Source organism: Apostichopus japonicus, chromosome 22 (assembly GCF_037975245.1).
Source record: "Apostichopus japonicus isolate 1M-3 chromosome 22, ASM3797524v1, whole genome shotgun sequence".
NCBI classification, from domain to species: domain Eukaryota; kingdom Metazoa; phylum Echinodermata; class Holothuroidea; order Aspidochirotida; family Stichopodidae; genus Apostichopus; species Apostichopus japonicus.
Window position 1 is genome coordinate 22,053,912 of NC_092582.1, and position 22,302 is coordinate 22,076,213.

The 22,302-nt window shown below is 39.2% G+C and overlaps 2 protein-coding genes across 6 annotated transcripts in view; one reads left to right on the forward strand and one right to left on the reverse strand.

Moving 5' to 3' along the window:
• The first annotated feature begins 186 nt into the window (after positions 1–186).
• LOC139963913 (small ribosomal subunit protein mS40-like) lies at positions 187–7,877 on the forward strand. Its single transcript, XM_071965139.1, has 8 exons — positions 187–531; positions 1,369–1,510; positions 1,929–2,005; positions 2,452–2,472; positions 2,660–2,740; positions 3,472–3,538; positions 4,184–4,243; positions 4,901–7,877. The coding sequence occupies exons 1-8, from the start codon at positions 403–405 to the stop codon at positions 4,975–4,977; spliced, it is 654 nt and encodes a 217-aa protein (XP_071821240.1). The 5' UTR covers positions 187–402; the 3' UTR covers positions 4,978–7,877.
• The window catches only part of LOC139963911 (uncharacterized), an 88,583-nt gene continuing 74,027 nt past the window's right edge, over positions 7,747–22,302 (reverse strand). For 4 of the 5 annotated variants that reach the window (XM_071965128.1, XM_071965129.1, XM_071965130.1 and 1 more), the window contains 12 exons: positions 22,154–22,261; positions 21,745–21,935; positions 21,039–21,386; positions 19,809–20,129; positions 19,100–19,259; positions 18,139–18,283; positions 17,548–17,774; positions 17,026–17,250; positions 15,890–16,081; positions 14,679–14,948; positions 12,452–14,182; positions 7,747–11,726 (listed from right to left, as the gene is read on the reverse strand). In XM_071965128.1, coding sequence (XP_071821229.1) covers positions 11,500–11,726; positions 12,452–14,182; positions 14,679–14,948; positions 15,890–16,081; positions 17,026–17,250; positions 17,548–17,774; positions 18,139–18,283; positions 19,100–19,259; positions 19,809–20,129; positions 21,039–21,386; positions 21,745–21,935; positions 22,154–22,261 — 4,145 coding nt within the window. In that variant the 3' untranslated portion in view covers positions 7,747–11,499. Of the gene's footprint in view, positions 11,727–12,451; positions 14,183–14,565; positions 14,949–15,889; positions 16,082–17,025; positions 17,251–17,547; positions 17,775–18,138; positions 18,284–19,099; positions 19,260–19,808; positions 20,130–21,038; positions 21,387–21,744; positions 21,936–22,153; positions 22,262–22,302 lie in introns of those variants that run through there. The other variant, XM_071965133.1, reaches the window with a different exon arrangement.

A 22,302-nucleotide genomic window follows, 5' to 3' on the forward strand; every position in this document is an offset into this window, starting at 1 on the left:
CCGCATGCAGTCTAGCTGTAACGCACGCTTACACGTACACAGTATGAACAGTGTAGGAATTCGCCGAGATGGAACATCCGGGTACTCTTGAATGTTGGCATTGTACCAAGGTAGGTCAAACCTATATGCGCATGTCCTACACAGAAATTAATACCGTGATGTCATAGAGCAGGCGATGAGACCTCTATAGTGCGTGTTCATGTACATGTTCCCAACTATAAAAATAGAGCCCACATCTTTTAAATTTTTGTCATAAAAAGAGGATAATGTGACAAAATTCTCAGTGTCTAAATAGTTTTAGAAGGTTTCAATTGTCACAAAGAATTTTATTTGATTATTAATGCAACAAAATGATGACTTGTAATCTGCTTAAAAACCACACTCGTTTGAGTAATTAACAAAATGGCTGCGCCCATGGGAAGGTATGCTGCTCAGAAATCATTCCAGCAATTCCACCTTTTAATGTCGGCTCGTATGATCCCGATTTGGAAAGGAGTTGGTTACACCTCCTGGAGTCAACGGCCGTTATTGGTAAATGTCTATGCAGAGAATATTCGAATTGGAGCGTTGCTTATAACTTATAAACACGATAGATTTATTTATACTAGCCTAGGGCTAGCTAGACTAAAGTAGTATAAGTATAACTACAGTAGTAAACGTAAAATGGTACTATTATTGGCCTAGGCATACATGCTATTAATTACTACTGTACATCATTCATAGAAAGTATGATTGCATACGGTAAATACCCGATAGTAAGTGCATTTTATTCTGTAAAAGGATATTGGTGATGATGGTCTACTCAATTGTGCTAGGTTGTTTAGTTCTATACTTGTGCAATGTGATTTCTTCGATGGTTTGACCAAATTCTGTGGTAAAAAGAGAGAATTTAGCCTACAGTTGTAAAGGTGGAGAGTCAGAATGCACAAAACAGGGGGGAAATTTCCTAACTTCGAGCATGCAATGAAGTGTACTGCACAATCCCGTTGAATTGGTGAAATAATCCACGAAAGTGTCTCAAAATACAAAACTGATGTATCTTAGTTTCACTGTCTGAATTTTTCTTTATCACATATTTCGTAGGAACCTTGAATTTTTTACCAGGCCCCCTTGACCAACAGGGTTTTAGCCCATGACACTCTCACAAGCTTGAACACCCAGAAAAAATTCCAAAGAAGATTTTCTCACACCATACTGTATAGAAAGTATCCAAAGAACAGGGGAACCAGATATGACCATCAATGCAACTCTAAACCCCCATGCCACATTGTTTCAGCTAACATTTGGTACACTATAAATACCATCAAACCTAATTTGGGTCCCATACATTTTAATTTAAACATTTATTGTATGTTCTTTTATTTTCAGATATGCCAACCAAAATTTCCACAGCCACCCATCGGAGATGTTGCAACATGTAATTCGTATCATACCAGCTCACCAGTCTGGAAAAGTTCTGACCTTACTGATGAAGAGCTTCATAGAGCTAAAGCATACTTAAACAGCGAAGGTGAGCAATTGATCCTTCGATGAGTAATTTAATTGAAAAACAGCTGTGTTGTACTAGGGACCTTTCAATATAAGACATTAACCGGAATTTCAATGAATGGAGGTATATATATCGATATATATCTAAATATATATATATTAGCAAAAATGACACCAAAACAGAACTGGTATTGTTCGATACAGGTGACAAACGCCTACAGTGGAATTAAGCGCTTCCTTACCGATTTGGAACCTCTGGACATACAATCAGCGTCCATAGCCTAGTGGTTATGGTGTCCGGCGCATATAGAGCGGGAGGCCAGGGTTTGAATCTCGAGGGGGGGGGGGGGCTGGAAGTTTCTTCACTGTTCTGGATTTTCCAACTCACTACAAATATATATATATCTCAGGGAGTTACAATCTCTCCTTTGTGCTTTCAGATTATAAAGAGAGATACCAAGATAAACCAGTCTGGGCCAACTACAAGAGAAACTTCAAGGGACAAGTACCACCAGCGGTAAGGAATATAGATTTATTTCTTGTAAAGCCTAGGATGTCAGACCTTTCAAGTATGACATATTTCATGTTAATCTTTGATATATAGAAGGAAAACATTGATTGATGTCACTATCACTTAAATTTTATCACTTGCTGTCTATTGATATCTTTATTTTATTCAAAATTACATGGAATGAGTAAAGTTGTAAACCTTGTTTTTTTGTAAAGTTTAGATATATATTTTTTTTAGCATACGCACAATGGTATGAAACCCAAAGAAGTAGTTGTTGTTTTAAACTGAAGAGAACGGCTGTGTAGGTGACAGTGGTGGGGGGGGCGGGAATTAGGCAGGTGTGGTCCCTGTCTGTGGATGGCATCACCATCTTTCCTATGATGTTGATTTGCAAGAACCTTCATAGATGATTTACAAAAACTTCTTCATGTTTTCTGTTTTCTTTTTCACAGAAAACGAGAAAAAGATGCATAGTGAGTATTCCAATTATTTGCTAATTATGAATTAGTGAATAGAATAATCAACCTTAGAGTGTCTATTTCCTGTCTGAATGTAGATGTCTAAGTCAATATTATGTACTGTAACCTGCAATGCACTATTGAAATCTAGTTGCTTGATTCTTCACCTACTTAATCTAATCTTACTTATTCTTTTCCACAGAGAGGAAACGACGAACACAGAAAAGTAACTTCCAATGCATGTCCGATATGCCGTGATGAGAACTTAGTTGTTGATTATAGGGTACAGTACCTTTGCCTCTTTATTTTACTGTACACTTCTGCACGGAGGTACGTTCTATTACGTATCTCTAGTTAAATTGATAAACCTTCAATAACTGTTGATTCTTGCCTATGGCTGGTTGCTGACCCGTGGTTGGCATGCCTAGTATTGTTTTCTCCTATGCTTCAGATATGCATTGTCAATTCTTACTATGCTTCAGAGTCCTATTGTCTTCTACTATGCTTTACTCTCCTATTGTCGGTACTTCGTGTGCTGGAATAAAATACTGTTACGTCTTACTAAGCTTCAGTTACGCATTGTTTTTACTATCATTCAGTTGCCTATTGTTTTTTCTACTTGCTTTGGTTACCTATTGTTTTCTTCTTAGTATGCTTCAGTTACCTATTGTTCTCTATAATGCTTCATTGCCTTTTTTCTACTATGCTTCAGTTTCCAATTGTTTTTTCTACTTGCTTCAGTTACCAATTGTTTTCTTCATAGTATGCTTCAGTTACCTATTGTGTTTGCTATAGTGGTTCAATAACCTATTGTTTTCTACTCTTCACCTACCTATTGTTGATTCCTTCTGTACTTGGATTTCAATACAGATATTTCCCACTAAATTTCTATTGTGCTTCAGTTCCCTATTGTTTGGTACTATGTTGCAGTCACGTACTGCTGTTTCCTACTTGCATATACGACCGTCACGCAAATAATCTTTTTCCTCCTTTCTATCTTTCTGTTTTTCACAGAATACTCAACTTTTAGACCAGTTTATTTGTCCTCACTCTTGGGAGATATATTCAGATAGTGTAACTGGTAAGCATTCCATGCTTAGTCTTGTATATCTTGTTTCTAGATATTTATACAGGAAACAACAAGTTTTCACCCCTTTTATTAGAATTAATAGGGATTCCAGATTTGATGAATAAATAAAACAAGGTGTAACACATAGATAATTGCCCAACAACAATATATAAACAAGAATGTTCATATTTGATATGAACCGATGGCTAGAACCCATTGGACTCATGCACAGTGACATCATATTCATCACTTGTGGGTCACCCTGGTAACTGGTAGCCGTAGGTAACATAGCCACGTTAACTGAACCACGCAGCAATATAATCTGATATAACTTGAAAACACTCCAGTGTGATGGAACTGCATAAATACACACGTCTCCCCATGTTGTGTGTTGAATCGCAGAGAGAAGGCCCTCCCTCCCACAGCAACACATGAAGTATATTGTTGTGAAAGATGCTAGAAGGGGTGTTGTAAAAGCTGATATTTCCTCATGGTCTAAACTCAATGATTAGGACTGCTGTCCTATTTCTTTACTGATGTATTATAAGTATGGAGTGATACCTGGGAAATGAGTAGAAAGTACCTGATGTATATTACTTAAGGGACCATACCATTGACATCAATGCCATGTTCATTTCTTGTTTACCTTCTACACAGGTGTTTGCCAGCAACAGCACAAATTATTGGAAACAGCCATCACTAAGGCCAGATCATACGGTATGAGATAGCTAATCCTTGCCACATTCGTGTTGTCTCTGTAACATAAGGGGAGGGTTGAATGGTGTGTTCTATTAACCCATTCTGAAGTTAGATGTTAGCTGTAGCTGATTATCTGACCTATAAGGTAGCATACTCCTATTAGCGTCTATATCAATCCGCCCGAATGTTTTCCTTCAGGAAAAGTGCCAAAAAGCACTTAGGAGAACATCTTTTTTGACCTGTTATCAATTAGGATCTAGTTTTTTGTGGCTTGCATGTCGAAGAGCATGAATGGAAGTACATGTGGTGCATAAATTGGGTCAATTAAGGCAACTTTAGACCCCTTTAGGCCTCCCAGGGCAGCGTACGAAAATTGTTTACTACTGAGTGAAGCGGTTTGTTTTAAGTGACAAAAACTTCAGGCTCTGATAGCAAAAATTCTGCGCTGTCATTTGTACGGAAAATTGATGGTGCCATGAAAGGCCAACTTGTCAGCTATCCGGTGATGGGTAGCGGTTAGCTAGTGAGAACTTCTATCTAGACTTAGAGACCACATTACTTTTGTGATTTAGTGTGTAAGTCAATGGGGCTATTAATGGGCGTATGATACCATATATCCTGCCACATGCTATCAGTTTAGAATCTCACTATTCTTACTTATTTCTTCCTTGTCAGGATTGATTTTCTACGAAGTTCAGAAGATCCACTACAATTACGAAGATTATTACAAGCAACAAGCAGAAAAGAGATGACATTGCAAAGCTATAAAGTGGAAATTTGGAAGTGGACAATAATAGCATTGAGGGGATTTTATTTGAGGACCTAAGCAGCTGGTTGAACTAACTCTATGGTTGAACAAATGCTAATTTTCATTAACGACCAAACCATGCAACTGCAAAGATTTCACATCAGGAAGAATGTTCAAGAAAATTGGGGAAAGTTTAACCAAGTTTAATCGTCAGACCTAAATGACCGAGTGAAACCAAATATGCACAGATTTAATGTTACAACATGTTGCTAAGATTTGTTATTAAAATTAACCTTCAGCCTAAGCCTACGACACTTTCACTGCAATCTACTTGTAGACTATTTTGCGTATTAGATTCTGGGCTATTATTATGCAAGGTTTCTTAATGCCAGCCAATGTCACCTATTTGAGGAAGTTGAAATATGTCAAAATGAATTATATTACAACATGGCACTAGTTTCTTGTTTCTATTCCTGTTGGGATGTGGACTATTGTATTATAAGTTATATAAATGTAACCACTTATTCTAGGCATCTGGACTATCATGTCAATAGTGCTGAGACATTGCATACTGTTTGATATGACGTGTGGTACATGTAATCCAAATGATATACGAAGATAATTGGCTTTATACAGAACATCATATGACTCTACAACCAATTAAAATTAAACCAGTCTTCTGCTGTAACATTTTTCATATGAAATGATCTTGCAAATAATGCATAGTTTCAAATGTGTCTATCTGGTTCCCTCTCCCTGGAGCTTTGCATTGAAAGGGTTCTATATGCAAAACTGTTGGTAAGGGCGATGGATAGTATTAACTGTATTGTCATCTTCATGTAATAAACTGTTGCATGATTCCAACTTCATGTGTATTCCTTGTGGGTTTTTGTCTTGTCAAATGGCTTAAAGACACCACCTGCTTTAGAGTATAAAAGAGATGCTATGCATTTCTGTTTGTTTTAGCCGAGTGACATCCAACCTTGTATCATATAGGTTGTATTTAAAGGACTCTTAGTTATTTACTCACATTAAAGAGGGAGCCATAGATAAATCTAATTCACTTGGTTTCAAGTGGAGTTGGGATTACGAAGCACTTAAATGAAATCATGATTAAATATGTAACTTTATACAACTTTGGTACTCAGTCTACATAGTTTATTGTGAAGGAGAAGTCCAGAATAATAATGATAAACAAGATTGCTTATTTCTGTTGTGTAGACACATTTATTATTATTATTATCATTATTATTAATAAATATATAAACTAATTTACACTTTGGTCAGGTCACATTCATGCAATTAAAGTGAATAAATACATTCCTAAAATCATTCACGACTGTACAATAATGTCGGAAAAAAAAAAGGTTACATATGAAACAATGAAAGCTTCAACGTCTGCATACATGGTGTAATAGTCTAAAAAAGTTAAAAACCAGTTTCAAAATCAAATAGCAAACGTCTTGTTCTGTAGCTAAATGAAAAGGCAGCTCATTGGTGGTAATGTTTAATATTTCTTTAGAGTGATATTTTTTCTTAGCCTCAATTGACAACCCTGTAATCTTCACCATTTAATAGTGCAACTTAAACATTAATTGTGTAAACATTTTAATGTCAATATTTCTTGGTCCAACAAATAAAAAAGTTTGGAGTACAGGTTATATTTTCTGTATCTATTTTGACTTTTCAAGATATCCCATTCAAAGTTCTTTTCTAAAATGCTACTTTTTGAAATATTTCAATGTCTCACCAAATAATGTTAACATTAAATCCACTGTCATGTAAACTTGTGGTATACTAAATCCAAAAACCCTGTGGTTGTTATGACAACATTTGCATTCGATTATTATTCTTTAACCCATTGGACGTATCATTTTTAACATATATTTTTAGACCGCAAAAACTCTTTGTCTGTTGAACATTAATTAAGAGTCAATTCATCATTAAGTACTTTCTGAGAAAGTAGAAAAAAAGTGGAAAATCTAGTCAGTGGTGAACTTGGCCTGTTTCATACTATCCTACTGTGGGCTCAAACATCCTTAACCAGTCCCCTCCCCTCCCATCCCCTGACAATTGAATCTTTAGACTGCATATCTGTAATGTCTCATGTCATACTCCAGAATGTATAATACTTTTTCTTGCATTTCAAGAATCTGTTACTACAAGTAAACTAACATGAAGCTGAAACCAAGACTTCTCCACCAAAATTCAGCTTGTGTTCACCATTTTTTGCACTTTGACCTGTGCTGAATACTATATCTTCTCTTCAATATTACTACAAAACTTAACAAACACGTTTAATACTGTCTCGAAACACAAACACGTTATTGTCTATAAATACATGATCGAATTTAAAACTGGTGGGGCAAGAAAAATATATTTCATAACTGCAGAATGGTTAGAAATAAATAAATTAGTTGTCTCATACTGGGGGTAAAAGAAACCTTATGCCCTTGAAGAATTCAGTATTCACAGGGGGGAGGAAAAATCCACCTATTGTCATAGCTGTGTGTTAGCTATTTTAGAATGCTAAAATTGGCCACAAAGACGACCTTAAAACAGTTCTGATAGCTAGTGACCCCCCAGTTAACACGCCCTCATGCCTTTGTTCATAATACCAAATGTCACTCGAAGTTGGGTGTCACAGGAATCGATCCAAATCGGCAATTACGGTCAAAATTTGCGACCTAACTGATGAATGCACATCAAGATCGGGACTGTGGCCTATGAGGAAAGAAACTCTAAATTCAAATGAAGGGTAATCACTTCCAACAATCCATACCACTTCTTTTATCACAGCTCAAAGTCACTCCTCTTATGGAACAAGTACGGTTTCGTTTATCACAACGTTGCATAACACCGTATAAAGGGATATAACTTTAAAATGCTCTTCTGGATCAATAATATCTTAAATAGCAATTAAAAAAAATACATTTTTATCCAACTAAGAATGACATTAATGCTGTATTTTCAATAGCAGTGGATAAATATTAAGCTTGTGTAATAACAATTGTTATTTTCAGTCCAATTGCCCAGTGTGCACATTGGACTTTAAGTGAGACATAAAAAACACAGACTGGTCCATACTGTCAGTTTTATGACTGACTCAATCAGTTCTAATTTCTCAAATTTGTTTTTCGTTTTTTTAAATAATGTATGGAACCGGTTAAAACTGCGGTTTCAAATATCGGTTTAGACCGGTTAACCGTGCAGCCTTAGTTTGCCCTAGTTAATATCATATCACTATTGAACATAAATCACTAAAACATGATCTGTGGTGATTTCATTGTACGATCAAGGTGTTATAAATATTTCATGAGAATAATCCTTTCCATTTCAGCATCCATAAAATATTCAATTTTTAGTACAAAAAGTTAGTCTTATTCTTTGGTCCAATATCATGCAATTTTTTAAATATTTTTTTAAAATTTGTAACCATTTAAACAACGATTCACTGAGGACAATCATTAATGCTCCAGAAATATGTCCGTAGACGTATAAAGCTAAAACAAAATGAAAAGCTAGGCCAGTGATTATTTGGCCAAAGTTGAAACACTGACCGCATGGTCCCTAAAGTACAGATATTAACTGGACATCAGTGGACAAGTGATAAGACAACCAATGGTCAACATTAATTTATTTACCATTAGTGGATCCAACCACAATGTCTCAATCGGACATCCATGTTACCCTTAGAAATAATCATTGTTTAGGATAAGACATGCCTGCCTACCTTTGCTTACATATGCAATGTCAATCAAGATTGGACTATTAAAACTAAAACAGGCCCAGCCAATTGCATATAAAAATGGCTATGTTTACAGGATTTGGAGAAAGTCGTCCCTTCTTTAAGGGAAAGAAAATCTTTATGGAGATCGAATCAAACAGAATGTGAAGGAATTGAAGAATTTTTTTTTGTCTATCAATTTATAAAAATGGAATGTGCTGTGGCCAATTTTATATACAAAAAAAATGCTAAAAGGTAATAGTAATACTTGTGCCCACAATTAATTTCCCCTTACTCCTCCCCTTAAAAAAAGAACGTCCTAAAACCATATAAAGTGTTCTCAACACTTTGGTATACTACAATATAAAATACATATATCAGGATACAAAATATACAAGCTTAAAAAATATTGACACAATTCTTTTGCCATGATTGCTCTCAAAATGTCAGCACACACAAGGTATGAATTGTCATTTTTGGTGACAAAAAAAATAAATAAAAGGGGGTGGGGGGGAGCTAAGGCATAGATGTTCCTTTAAAACCACTCCAGTGTCCCACAATGAGATGGAGAAATGAATACCCATGGATGTTCCAGTATAACCACTCCAGTCTCACACAACGAGCTAGGGAAGTGAATACCCATGGATGTTCCATTATAACCACTCCAGTCTCACACAATGAGAGGGAGAATGAATACCCATGGATGTTGCATTGTAACCACTCCAGTCTCACACAATGAGAGAGGGGAAATGAATACCCACAAGAGGGGGAATGAATACCCATGCATGTTCCATTATAACCACTCCAGTCTCACACAAATATATTAAAAAGTTACTTTCAAAGTTACACATTGCTACCTATTCCTCTTTTTTTTTAACATATATATATCAAATTTAACACAATTTATAAGCTAACACACACTTGAATGAATACAAAGGAAGACATCTCTACATTCCCTTCATCACATAAGCTACTTCCTACCTTTGGCAAGTTTAAGTACAAATACTACCCACCCCCTAAAAAAATTAAAACCCCAAAACACAAGCAAACAAATAAAGGAAAGCAAAAAGTTAAAACACACCCAAAAAAATTCAGAGTAAATTTTCATTTCTTTAACTCTGTATGTAAGATACTGTTTCTCTTGTCTGGTCAACGATGGACATACTCTGATGGTATCACATACAGACACACAAACAGACACTTCCTTGCATTTATGAGATCTACTGATACTATCAGCAACAACCATACTATTTTGAATTTAGTTATATAACAATTTGATTCAATTTCAAGGTTTTTCAATGCTTCCTTCCATTCAAGTACTATTTAGTGAATACTACAGTATAAAATTCATCCGTTTTCTAACAACAAACTGGTCCTTGCCTGTTATCACAGCCTTCTGTTGATTCAACTCCTTTCCAATGTTGCAATCACTAAATTATTCAATTATCCCTGTGGTACCCATTTTATCCAATTCCTGTCACCTTTTCAAATCCAACATAATCAACACCACCAGACCCCAACATCAGCACCACATTACACCAACATTGGCACAACTTGACACTGACTAATCCAATATTATGTAATGTACAGGATATTTAAGAGCCCTCTGAACTAATGGCACCACATGACACCAACATCAGCACCATAGGACACCAACATAGGCAGTACAGGGCACCAATTTATTCAATATTATGTAATGTACAGGATATTTCCAGAGCTCTCTGAACTAATGGCACCACATGACACCAACATCTGCACCACAGGCCACCAACATCGGCACCACAATGCACCAACCTATTCACTATTACTTACTGTACAAGGTTTGTCAAGGGCTCTCTGAACACCACTGAATATAAGGATGGTACATCTCATGTGCCATATTCAACTGATTTTAATAACAATTCAACTAATTCTTCCTGCAAGGCGTTCAACGACAAAGGCACATAACAGATTTCCATGAAAAGAGAACAAAAAAAGCTCAACAGTAAAAGTTTAGCACCATTCCTCATCAAGCATGACCAATTTATCAAGCTACAGTTCATAGATGCACAAGCATACCTTTTATGGGATAAACTATTATGCACCTTAAATTCTCTTCATAAATGTGACATAGGCTTCTCTAACTGTCCAAAGAAGCAACTATCTGTATCTCTCTCTAGCCATGGGACAGTGCTGCATCTTACAAACTGGTTTATATAGGTTAAACTAGGTTTACCAACAATTTGGTAAACCTTGCCTTACTCTATGGTGCTGAATGTTATTGATCCATAACACATTAACACCTCACTAGGTGTTAACACCTCACTAGGTGTTAACACCTCACTAGGTGTTAACACCTCACTAGGTGTTAACACCTCACTAGGTGTCATTCTGCTAGTTGAGCTCTAATGGACCGCTACCAAACTACTGTCTTGTGCAAACCAAACTTTCATGGAACACACCATTGCTTTTACGTGTTCCTATCACCGAATCCTTGTACAAGCTACGTTGATGTATATAAACCAGTCAGAAACTGCTTGTAGGAACCATCAATACAAATACACTGTTGAATTTGGAATAAGAGAATGCCATGAGACATTAAATAAACCACGTTCACCATCAATGTGAGCCTGAACCCATCAGACCAGGTATTCAGGTGATACATCAATAGGGACTTGAATCCATAAAACCAAGTGTTCCGTGTACTCAGCAAGGGGACCTTGGATCCATCAGACAAGCTGTCCAGGGACCACACCAAAGGAACCCTGGATCCATCAGACCAGCTGTGGAGATTATTCATCAATGGGGTCCCTGGATCCATCAGACCAGCCTTTCATCGTTGTCGACCTCAAAGGCTGACATTGGTAGGCTGTTATCGTACTTCTCCTCCTCAGCCGGGTTATATTTACCCTGCATCTTGCGAGCCTGTCGTAGGCACCACCAGCTGTACACGGATATGATCAGTATGAAGATCAAGAAGACCAGTGCGGGTATCAGGACCCTGTGAGGCTGGGCACCTTGGACTGGCAGCCGCTCACAAAAATTACCTGCAGGGGGAAATCAAACATACATTTAAATGATAACCTGTTTTTGAAACATTTGACTTTGATGTGAACATGCAGATATTTGAGACTATGAAAGTGTTACAGGACCTCAAGGGTGTGAAAGTGTTAATCAGAGTTGTTAAATACAACAGACCCTTATGGAATATTTAATGTTGGCTGAAAACCTAGTTACAGCAACCTGTTTCTGAAACATTTGACTTTCATGTGAACATCGAGTAGTTGGGACTTTGAAAGTGTTACAGGCCAAGGTGAGGGTTTTGACCTTAGTCGTGGAATATTTACTTTGGGTTATAAATAGAGAAATTTACAAAATATTTTGATGTGCTGTCTGTGGGTTTGTGGCGAGAAATATTCCATTGAGCAAACAAACAGGCTCCTTCCAATAAAAAAGTTTGACAGCACAACTCATTTTCAAAATGAGGTACTTTAGGCTCAAAAGAACAAGTCTACATTTCTACAGTTGCATTGTTGGATGTTGTGCTGCTGTACAAAACCTTCAAACATTAGAAATTTGAACATGACAGTTTTCATGTAATCAAATAATACCATAAATCAGATTTGACTTTCTGTTTACTGAGATTGATTCCTTAAATAATCGTAATGAAATTTAATTATAAAATATGGGGGTGAGTGACTATCATATCAGAAATATTTCTTTAATGAAACTTTTTGAGGTAAATGGTTTCTTTATGGCATTCCCTACTGACCTCTGTAGCCATCAGGACACTGGCATCTGTACGTCCCGGGTAAGTTAACACACGTACTCCCAGAGGAGCATCTGTGGAGGTTCACAGTACACTCGTCCACGTCCACAGTACAACCCTGCCCTGTGTAACCAGTTTCATTGCAATTACATGCATAACCGTTGATTCTATCCCGACAGACACCGCGGTTCTGGCAGGGTTCACTGGCACACTCGTCGGTCTCTGTCTCGCAGAGCAGTCCTTGGTATCCGTCGGCGCAGGAACATTCAAAGCCGGGTCTGTTGTTGGTACAGCTTGCACCGTTCATGCACGGTTGTGCGTCGCACTCGTCGATGTCCTCGGTGCAGAAGTCACCCGTAAACCCGGTCCCGGAACAATCGCAAGAATACCCGCCGAGGGTGTTGACACATCTCCCCGAGTTTGAGCAGTCGTCTACTCCGGTCTGACACTCGTCGATATCTTCGGTGCAGTTGACCCCTAAGTACCCGGTACCAGAGCAATCACAAGAATACGCCAGTTCCCTGACCTCACAGTCTTCGAGGTCCACGCAGGTCTCGTACTCGCAGGTCTCGTTGCTCTTGCAATGTGCGAGCAGGTCCGGGACTGAATTAAGACACTGGCAGGCCCTCTCGTATTTACAGACACCGGTATTCTGACAAGGTTCAATAGCGCAGCTGTTAATTGCCGATTCGCAGAGAGTGCCGCCATAACCGACCACGCATCGGCAGGCAAATCCATTATCGATGTCGATGCAAGTGGCACCGTTTTGGCAGAGTGCCAGATCGCAGGTTCTGGTGTCTCTTTCACAGTCGGTACCTTGAAAGTACATCGGGCATTCACAAGCATAGCGGTTCACGCCATCCTCGCATTGTCCCCCATTCAAACAGGGCGAGCTTTCGCATTCGTCTATATTCACCTGGCAGTGAACCCCTTGGAATCCATCCCTGCAGTTACAAGAGTAACCCACAAAGAACTCCTGCCCGGGAGTCCTGCTCTCCAGACAGGTGGCGCCATTCATGCAGGGGTCTGAATCGCACTCTGCTATATCCACACCACACAGTTTACCCTCGTAGCCGCCCATACATAGACACGTATAGTTCTGCTCAGGATTTTGGAGGTCATGGAAGCAAGTTGCACCATTCAAGCAAGGGTTAGTGTCACAGAGATTAATCGGCTCCTCGCAGACCGCTCCGCGGTAGAAACGGTTGCACTCGCACGAGAACCGACTACCTTCGCGGTGGCAGGTGGCGCCATTTTGACACGGGGCTGACAGACAAGAGTCATCAAATTCGCAAAATGACCCGTATGTTCCGGTACGGCATTCGCAGAAGTAATCGGTATCATTTCTCACACAGGCTCCTTGGTTTAAGCAATCGTGACGGAAGCAGGGGTTGTAAACCTCACAGTCGGTACCCTCGTAAAAATCGACGCAGGTACAGGAATACTCTGTGTTTTCATAGTTCTGTTGGCACGTTCCATTATTCTGACAGGGCACTCGAGTGCACAGTCTGTTATCCACGTCACAGCTTTTCCCTTCGTATCCTGGCCGGCACGTGCAGGCATAGTCCAACGGGAAGACAGGCGCACAACTCAGACTGGTCTCTTCGTTACACGGAAGTGTTTCACAGACGTTGATCTCAAAGTCACAGAAGCGTCCCGTTAGCCCTGCGGGACAGACGCAGGTGTAAATCATGTGCGCATCTATACAGGTTGCTCCATTTTCACAGAGGTGGCCTGAAAGAAGAGAGAAATTGAAATGGTACTTGAGACAAGCATACACTATAGAGATTAGGGGAAGGCAAAACATCCAGGCAAGTACAAGGACTGTTTCCTCCTTGCAACTAAGAGAGGGCTGGGAATAAGAAAAGGTTGGAATAACATTTATGTTGCATCTCCCCAGTCTTTTGAACACATGCTCTCACACCCCTCTCCCCCCAACCCTAAATACACCTCACAACTTGTACATGACTCAATTAGAACTGGTAGCTTATGCATGAATCCACCACCTAGACAATCATGAACACTGCTTGTTTATTCCAAGATGGTTCTACCAAGGCAAGCATGGGCACTGCTAGCTATTCCATAACTGAACTACCATAATCTACTGGAATACTCACCAATGCAATCATCAATGCTGTTGGTGCAGTCAGCACCCTCCCACCCAGGCAAGCAAAACGACAACTATAGCTGTTCCATGACTGTACTACCCATAATCTACTGGAATACTCACCAATGCAATCATCAATGCTGTTGGTGCAGTCAGCACCCTCCCACCCAGGCAAGCAAGGACAACTGTAGCTGTTCCACGTGTCGACACAGAAGGCGTTAGTGGGGCACGGTGAGGGCCGACACACATCTCTGGAGGTGCAGCCTTCGTTGACATTGGTACTACTGACGGTTATGCCTTGATGCTGGGCACCCATGGACAGGTACTGTACTGCCCTGTTGTTAAACGTGGCATTGCGAACACATCCAGTTAGAAATATGTCATCACCGCCACCTACAGATGAAAGAAGGCATACAGAAAATTTAATACAGAAATTTAATTAAAATTTAAACTTAATACAGAAATTTAGCATTTAATTAGACAAACTACTTTGAAAAACACAAATATGACTTCACGAAGGCAGAGAAGCATGTACGTGATAGACCGAGAGCCAAAAAAGGCCACAGTCGTATCAGTGGATGCAGTAATGCTTGTTAATACAAATTCACATACAAATTCACATACCAAACTATAGATGCTATATGATCAGCAAACCAAAGCAGCAACCTTATAACCAATGTTGTCCATCACTTCAGTACAGATGCTTATTACATATTCAGCATGACACTTTTTCTATTACATATCCTATTTTCAAGTATCCTTTGGTTTTCATACGGTCCATATCAATTGACTATATTTTTATACCCATCATTACATCTCATCTTTTACATATTTTCCATAACATATCCTATACCACTTAATCTACATTCATCCATAATAAGAAAACCATAATATGACCATATATGATATGATAATATGACCATATATGACCATAAAACCATAATATGAAACCATACATAACCATAGATAGCTGGGAAAGTACAAAGAATTTTACGACTAGAACAGGATTTGAATCAGTGACCTCTGGGTTAATATACACTCTACCAAATGAGCCATCCATCCCTCAGCTGGTTGCGATCCCTATGTAGCCATTTCTTTGTTGGAGGCAGGGCGCAACGATCGGAAGCCAAGGTACTACACTGTACCATGTTACCAAGGAAACACGCCCCAGTTTCGTTTGATGCGACTCAGAGAGCGGCAGGGAGGGATTTCAAGAGAAATAGGGTTTTTTTTTAAATTTATTTATTTATTTATTTTTTCCTGTATAATTAAATACTGTTACTTGTGAAACTACCCTCTACCATACAACAAACCCAAGAGCAAGACATTCTCACCGACACTGTTCATTCCTCCGATGTAAACCTCTGCTGTTGGGTTCCTATCGGTGGTATGCAGTGGGAAGTTACCCTGTACCACATGGATCGAGTTATCAGCCTTGATGGCGATGTAGCTACCGTGGCGCTCCCACGAGACCGCGTGCCACTCTGCATCCGTGACGTTGACCGGTAGAACCTCTGAGAGCTCATCTGCGGATGAAAGACAACATATGATGATGAGGGGTGGTATGGTTATCTCATTTAATCTAGCATGAGGAAGATTTGTAGTTATGAGCTGGCCTCCTTGTTTTTTTTTTAACCTCTCTTTGCCAAATGCGTACTTTAATGATTATCTCCACTTCTCCTTTTACTATGTATCTTTATAAAGCTACAGTAATTCACCTGGTATGAAGCCTTTTTGCCAAAGTGATCAAATGTAGACAGTTACCAGCTGAGTGGTAAGTGTGGTACAACCTTACATTGGGTGGTAAATACTAGTCCCTTCCTTGATACTAACCTTTTGGTCATAGTATATCCTATCATATATCATGTTCATTAACTAACAACCCTGTTTGCTCCTCTATAAACCCACTCAGTCCCTTACTTGATGTTTATACAACCCCTAACTTCCTAACCTGTTGGTTATAGTGTATCCTATCATATATCTTGTACATAGACTAACAACCCTATATACACCCACATAGTCCCTTACTTACTGCTAACCTGTTGGTCATAGTGTATCCTATCATATATCTTGAACATAGACTAACAACCCTGTTTGCTCCTACATAAACCCAGTCCAAAACATCTTCCATTAAATAGATCAGACCATGAATGCAAACCTTACTTTCTTCTAAGGCTGATAATTCTCATTATATATATTTGACATATCAAGAATACAACAATATATTTAAATAAGAGTAACCCCCCCACCGAAAAAAAACAACTCATAACATGGAACAAAATGAGAAAGACAATCTGTATGGTTTTTGAAGGGGCACACTTCACAAGTAAACCTAAAATAAAACCAAAACATTTGCTATACCAACCACCAGAGAGTTATAAAACTATGTATGTGGGCATTAGTGATGCTTCACACAGAAGACTTCAGTACAAGTACAGCCGGGGAAGTATTAATATCAAAGGGTGCTTACCGATCCCACCAAAGGAAGTATCGAATCTGAGAGTACCGCCCTCTAACTTGAGGGTCATAAAGTCCACTTGACTGGAGGAGATGCTGTACAGTTTCACCAGCATGATGATACCATCTTCATCCCTGGTCCTGAACTCAACCCCAAACTGACTTCCAAAACTGAAGAGCAGGCTGTCCAGAACAATCCTGGCGTAACTGTTATCACCAGAGAATGTGGCAGCACTCGCTGTTAAACAAGGAAGAAAAAAAAAAAAGTTAATCCTACGATGATACATTTATATGGTAAATTTGTATTGAAAGCATGAAAACTGGCTAAAAACAAAATGAACAATACGAGGACAATTTTGGTTTTGTATGTCACGCTGTTTTAACAAATATTCATTTTCTTAACCCCTTCCGTCTGCTTTCTCGCCCATCCCTAACCCTTGATCCCTAACCCTCCCCTTTCCTCCCATATCTTATCATGCCTGATTTTAAAACATGAAGCTCCTAGCTTTTTTGATCTGACAATTTTTCTTCATACCTTCCATACACATCGGTCCAAAGTAATCCAGAGAGCACTGACAATTGAAGCCTCGCCATGACGACAGGCAGACACCATTATTAGCACAGGGGGTGGATAGACAATAATCCTCTCTAGGGCACCCTGCAGCAGCTGGAGTGGGATCTCCCCTCTGGCCGGTGGGCGTGTGGGTCTGCAGACCCAACAAGACTCCATCAATACGGAGGTCTCTTATGCACCCAGAGAAACTGTAAATGGAAAGTCATGAATATTCATCGACGAACTACACATGAAAAATGAATCACATCTATGTAAGCAGAATGCCACAGGGGTGTCCATAATGAATTATTTGAAAGTAAAACATAAATAAGTAGGATTAAATATTTACAAAATGATTAAGTGGGTAATTGCAGAAAATAAACCACTGAATTTTGAAGAAAACTATATATAGCCAGTTTTATTCTTAAAATAAAATTTGTTACTATTGACAAGCTTTGCCAGTTGGAAAGAAAATTCAAGTCCTACGCTTTAATAATCAGTTGACAAAAACTACAATGATTGAGCTCTAAACCATTACCACATTTCTTCTAAAGTAGTCATTTTTATCTGTACCTGTTTGGATTTCCAATAATAGTGCTGAGAGGGGCATAGGTTGGACCAGGGTGGAGCTTTCCAAAGAGAAGAGGCCGTTGTAAGGTAACTGATGGAGGGGATACAATGGTATCCTGGAACACTTGATCTGAGTCCACATCTCTCACTGAAAAAGAAGAGAAATGCAAATACAACAACAATGACAAAAACAAGGAATCCTAACAATATATCTATATTAAATTTGAAATTGTCTTAAAGTGGTGCATACATATATTCTTAGCCTTTTAAGTTGTAATAAAATATGTTACCATGGAGATTTAAAATTTGACTCTAACAATGTGGTATGTAAGGTGATTGGAGGGGTAGTGGAGTGGCCGGATGGGGGTTTGGGGAGGGGAGGTAGTGGAATAATTATAAAATAATAAAAATATATCAGTCGCAAAGGGTCGTAATTGAATGATTAAGAAAGCTGTTTAAGTTAAATTTATCACACAATTTAATTTTTTTTTAAGTTTTCCTTCCAGTTTGGTTTTCCATCTGGTCACTAACATGATCCACTTGCTTGTGCCCTTCATATGTATTTACTCTAATATTTATATCATACACACCTGTATTAACTTTTGTGTACGTGTGAGGAAATAGATTTGAATTGCAACCTAACCTCATTGACTATTGAGATACATAACACACCGTAACAGTGTTGCCAGTTTGGCATTTTATAAATGCCAAACATAGCATATTCGGTGTCTTTCTATTTTCATTGGCCAAAAGAAATTATGACTAAAAAAAAAAAACCATTGGAAATTTTTACCACCTTTCACTTCCTGATGTTCACCCCAATTGCACTGAACTGTGAACCCGCAAAATTCCTACCAATATATTCATATTTGGCTTTTTGATCAGCTGATTTGGTCGCCAACTTGGCCGGTTGCGTCACAGTAAATCTGGCAACCCTAATCGATCATACTACCACTGTACTTACCCTCTATGGAGACTTGCGACATTCGAACATTAATCAGCACGGATATCCAGTTCCCATTGGCCAGATTTTGACCAATCACAGCATTCTTGACACCTCCCAGTTCCAGAAGGTTGATGATGATGGAATCATTATTCAACAAGCCAACTGAAAATCCTGATGCCTATTCAAGAACAAAATTAATCAATGCATTGTTTGTTTGAAAAATTGGATGAATATATTTGGAATCGACATAAATGAGTTGATGAAATGGTTACGATGTATTAGAATGATATATTCCTTTAGCTTAGAACTTTTCCCACGAAGATACAAGTAGCGAAACCAAAACAATTCAACATTATGACTATTTATCGAACATGATATAAAGATAGAATTATATGTAGAAGAGTCACATAGGTTCCTAGATCTGAATCAATGCTATGAATATTCATTTAATAAAAGTTTGTAAAAATTTTTCATTACTGTAAATCTAGTTCAGCTAAAGTACTAAAACAGGGAAAGAATACAACTGCAATATCCAAACAAGGTTTACCTTCAATATTTTAATCAATCTTTTTATTCACCATGATTTGCTGATGAAAGCATGCAGTAATTGCTCACCCACACGGGTGTCACCGTCAAAATTAAACACAACAAAAGTGAAACTTAAACTGCAGATATATCAAAACGAAGAGCTTTAACAATAAATAAATTCAGCTCATATCAAACTCACCATGTAAAACAGGAGACCTGGTTCGGGAGATGATGCTGAAAACAGAAAGTAGATCTCTCTGACCGGGCTGGCCGATTCGCTCTCGGCAAAGTGCAAGAACGAGTCGACGCCAAAGTGAGCCATCGTCTGAATCTCGCACAGATCGCCAGCAAAGCCGGGCAGACAGTCGCACCGGAAGCTCGTCCACAGGTCCACGCAGGTCGCTCCATACAGGCAGGGATTGGACAGACATGGTGGGGCATTGATGCAACCAGGGTTGACCCCACTCTGGGGGTCTGATGGTGGGGTCAAACTTATTAGCTCACTGTTGATGTAAAAGTCCTGCAATAGAAGATAGGCAGATGTATTCATTGAATGTTGTATGTAATGTAATGCAATGTAATGTAATGTTATGTTGTGCTATGTTATGCTATGTTATGTAATACAATGTAATGTTATGTTGTGCTATGTTATGCTATTTTATGTACTGCAGTGTAATGTTATGCTATGTTATGCTATGCTAATCTATGCTGTCCTGTGCTATGCTTGCTATGCTTTGCTATATTCAGAAAGGATACAGCAGCATGCCATTGGCAGACTTATAGACTTACAATGTTGGAGATTCGTTGGCAGGTGCTACCAGTAACAGGTCAGCATGATTTTGACAGAGGTGATGGAGTGTTAATGATTACCAGATACACTCACTATGATATGTGGTAGTGCAAAAATGAAACCAAGACAGGTTAGCGAGAGAGTGCAGTTAAAATGGAATGCCTCGCTCTCTTTCTCCAAGTATGGGAGATAATGCAACTCATAAAAATTTCCACTACCCCCTGTGGTTAACTACTTTTTGAGAGGATTCTGTACACACTAGTACAAATAAACACTGACATAGACATGGGATACATAGTTCAGCATTTATTATATTTTATTTTTTAAGAGAGAAAAACTTATCAATCAGCTTAACCTCCCATTCTCTACCCTCCCCCACCCACTCCCCTCCACCCTGCAGCCTCTTTCATCTTTTCTATCCTCTTTCACAGGTTTCCCCAGGCTTGCCCCTTTTCACCTCCATAATACTAATTACCTCCCATTGTTACACCCCTTAAATTTATCTCCACAGCCTTTAACCCCCTCTCAACTCTCTTTCCTTTCATCTGATCTCTAATTTCTGAAAAGGGACCCTGCTAGGATCGACTGGTCAGGCCCTCAAAGTTTCTGATAAAAAGAATACAATAAAATTCAGCAAACCTGAAAGCAGCCAATGAAGTTATTGGTGACATCCAGTGTTGAGAGGATGTAAGGGGTAAGCTGAGAACCTATCCCTCCGAGGAACAGGGGTTGGTTCAGCTCAAGAATACCGGGGTCACGTGTGGTCAGAAGGGTCGCCTGGCATGGTGCTGATCGGCAGTTGCCATCGTCCACCACCAGGATGATGTCGTTGTCCTCCAAGGTCAGGACCACGCCATGCTCTCTACCGTCGCTCAGGCCTGAGCTGACCCTGGACTCTAGGGTCTCTGAGCCAGTGTTGACAGAGATGACCATAGACCCCAGGTGAAGATATAAAGCCAGGTGCTCCAATCGCCCGTCGCTTTCCACCTGCCAAGAACAATGATGCGTGCAGGCGACTAGCAAGTGAGATGGGTAATGGACTTATTTCGGTACCTACTGCAGGAGTTATAAGCACTGCTTTATGATTAACAAGTAACAGAAATATGTCAGCATCTACCTCTGCTAAGGTAGACACCAGACCTGGTACAACTAAAAGGGCCTAGGAGTTCTTCTAGGTTTTACCCCTTAGATTCTGGTCACCATCCCTCTCGTTCCCCCCCTTCCCCCCCCCCCGAATAAATTAAAACATAAAATCTTATACATATATTAAAATATATTCATCGATCAATGTTCTGAAACGTTTTCATCAAGCTTATACATATGACTATGTGCAAACGTTACATACCCCCTCGCTGTACAGGAGGACCGCAGAGGGCAGCGTTGTAGCAAACTTGAAGGTCATTCGGACATTGTCTATCTGTCGCCGTTTACGACGCTGAGCGCCGACGGCTAGCACATCCAACGGAGGCAGGGTTATAGCGCCCTCACCCTTGAAACTTGCAATGGTCACTATCTCACAGAGGTTTCCGATCGTGCCTAGGTGGAAATAACAAACTTCAGTTAACCTCATCCATCATTCTTAGTGCTTGATTTGTTATTGACGGTTATTAGGTGAAATGTCTTTGCATTTGTGGTCAAACTTTCAGACTGTATCTGTGACTTGTTAGTTCTGAGACACCCAGCTGTCTCACAATGTAATCAGAAATCTGTAAATCATGACATTGTAGTCTTGGTACAGGACTGTACGTACTCACCATGTTGACAGACGCAGTGGAACGAATCGAGCTGCGGTTCTGTGCAGGTCGCGTCAAAATAACACGGTTCGGAAGCACACTCCATGATATCAACCTCACAGTGCAGTCCTGCGATAGAATGAAACCATGACAACGAAAATTACGATTCA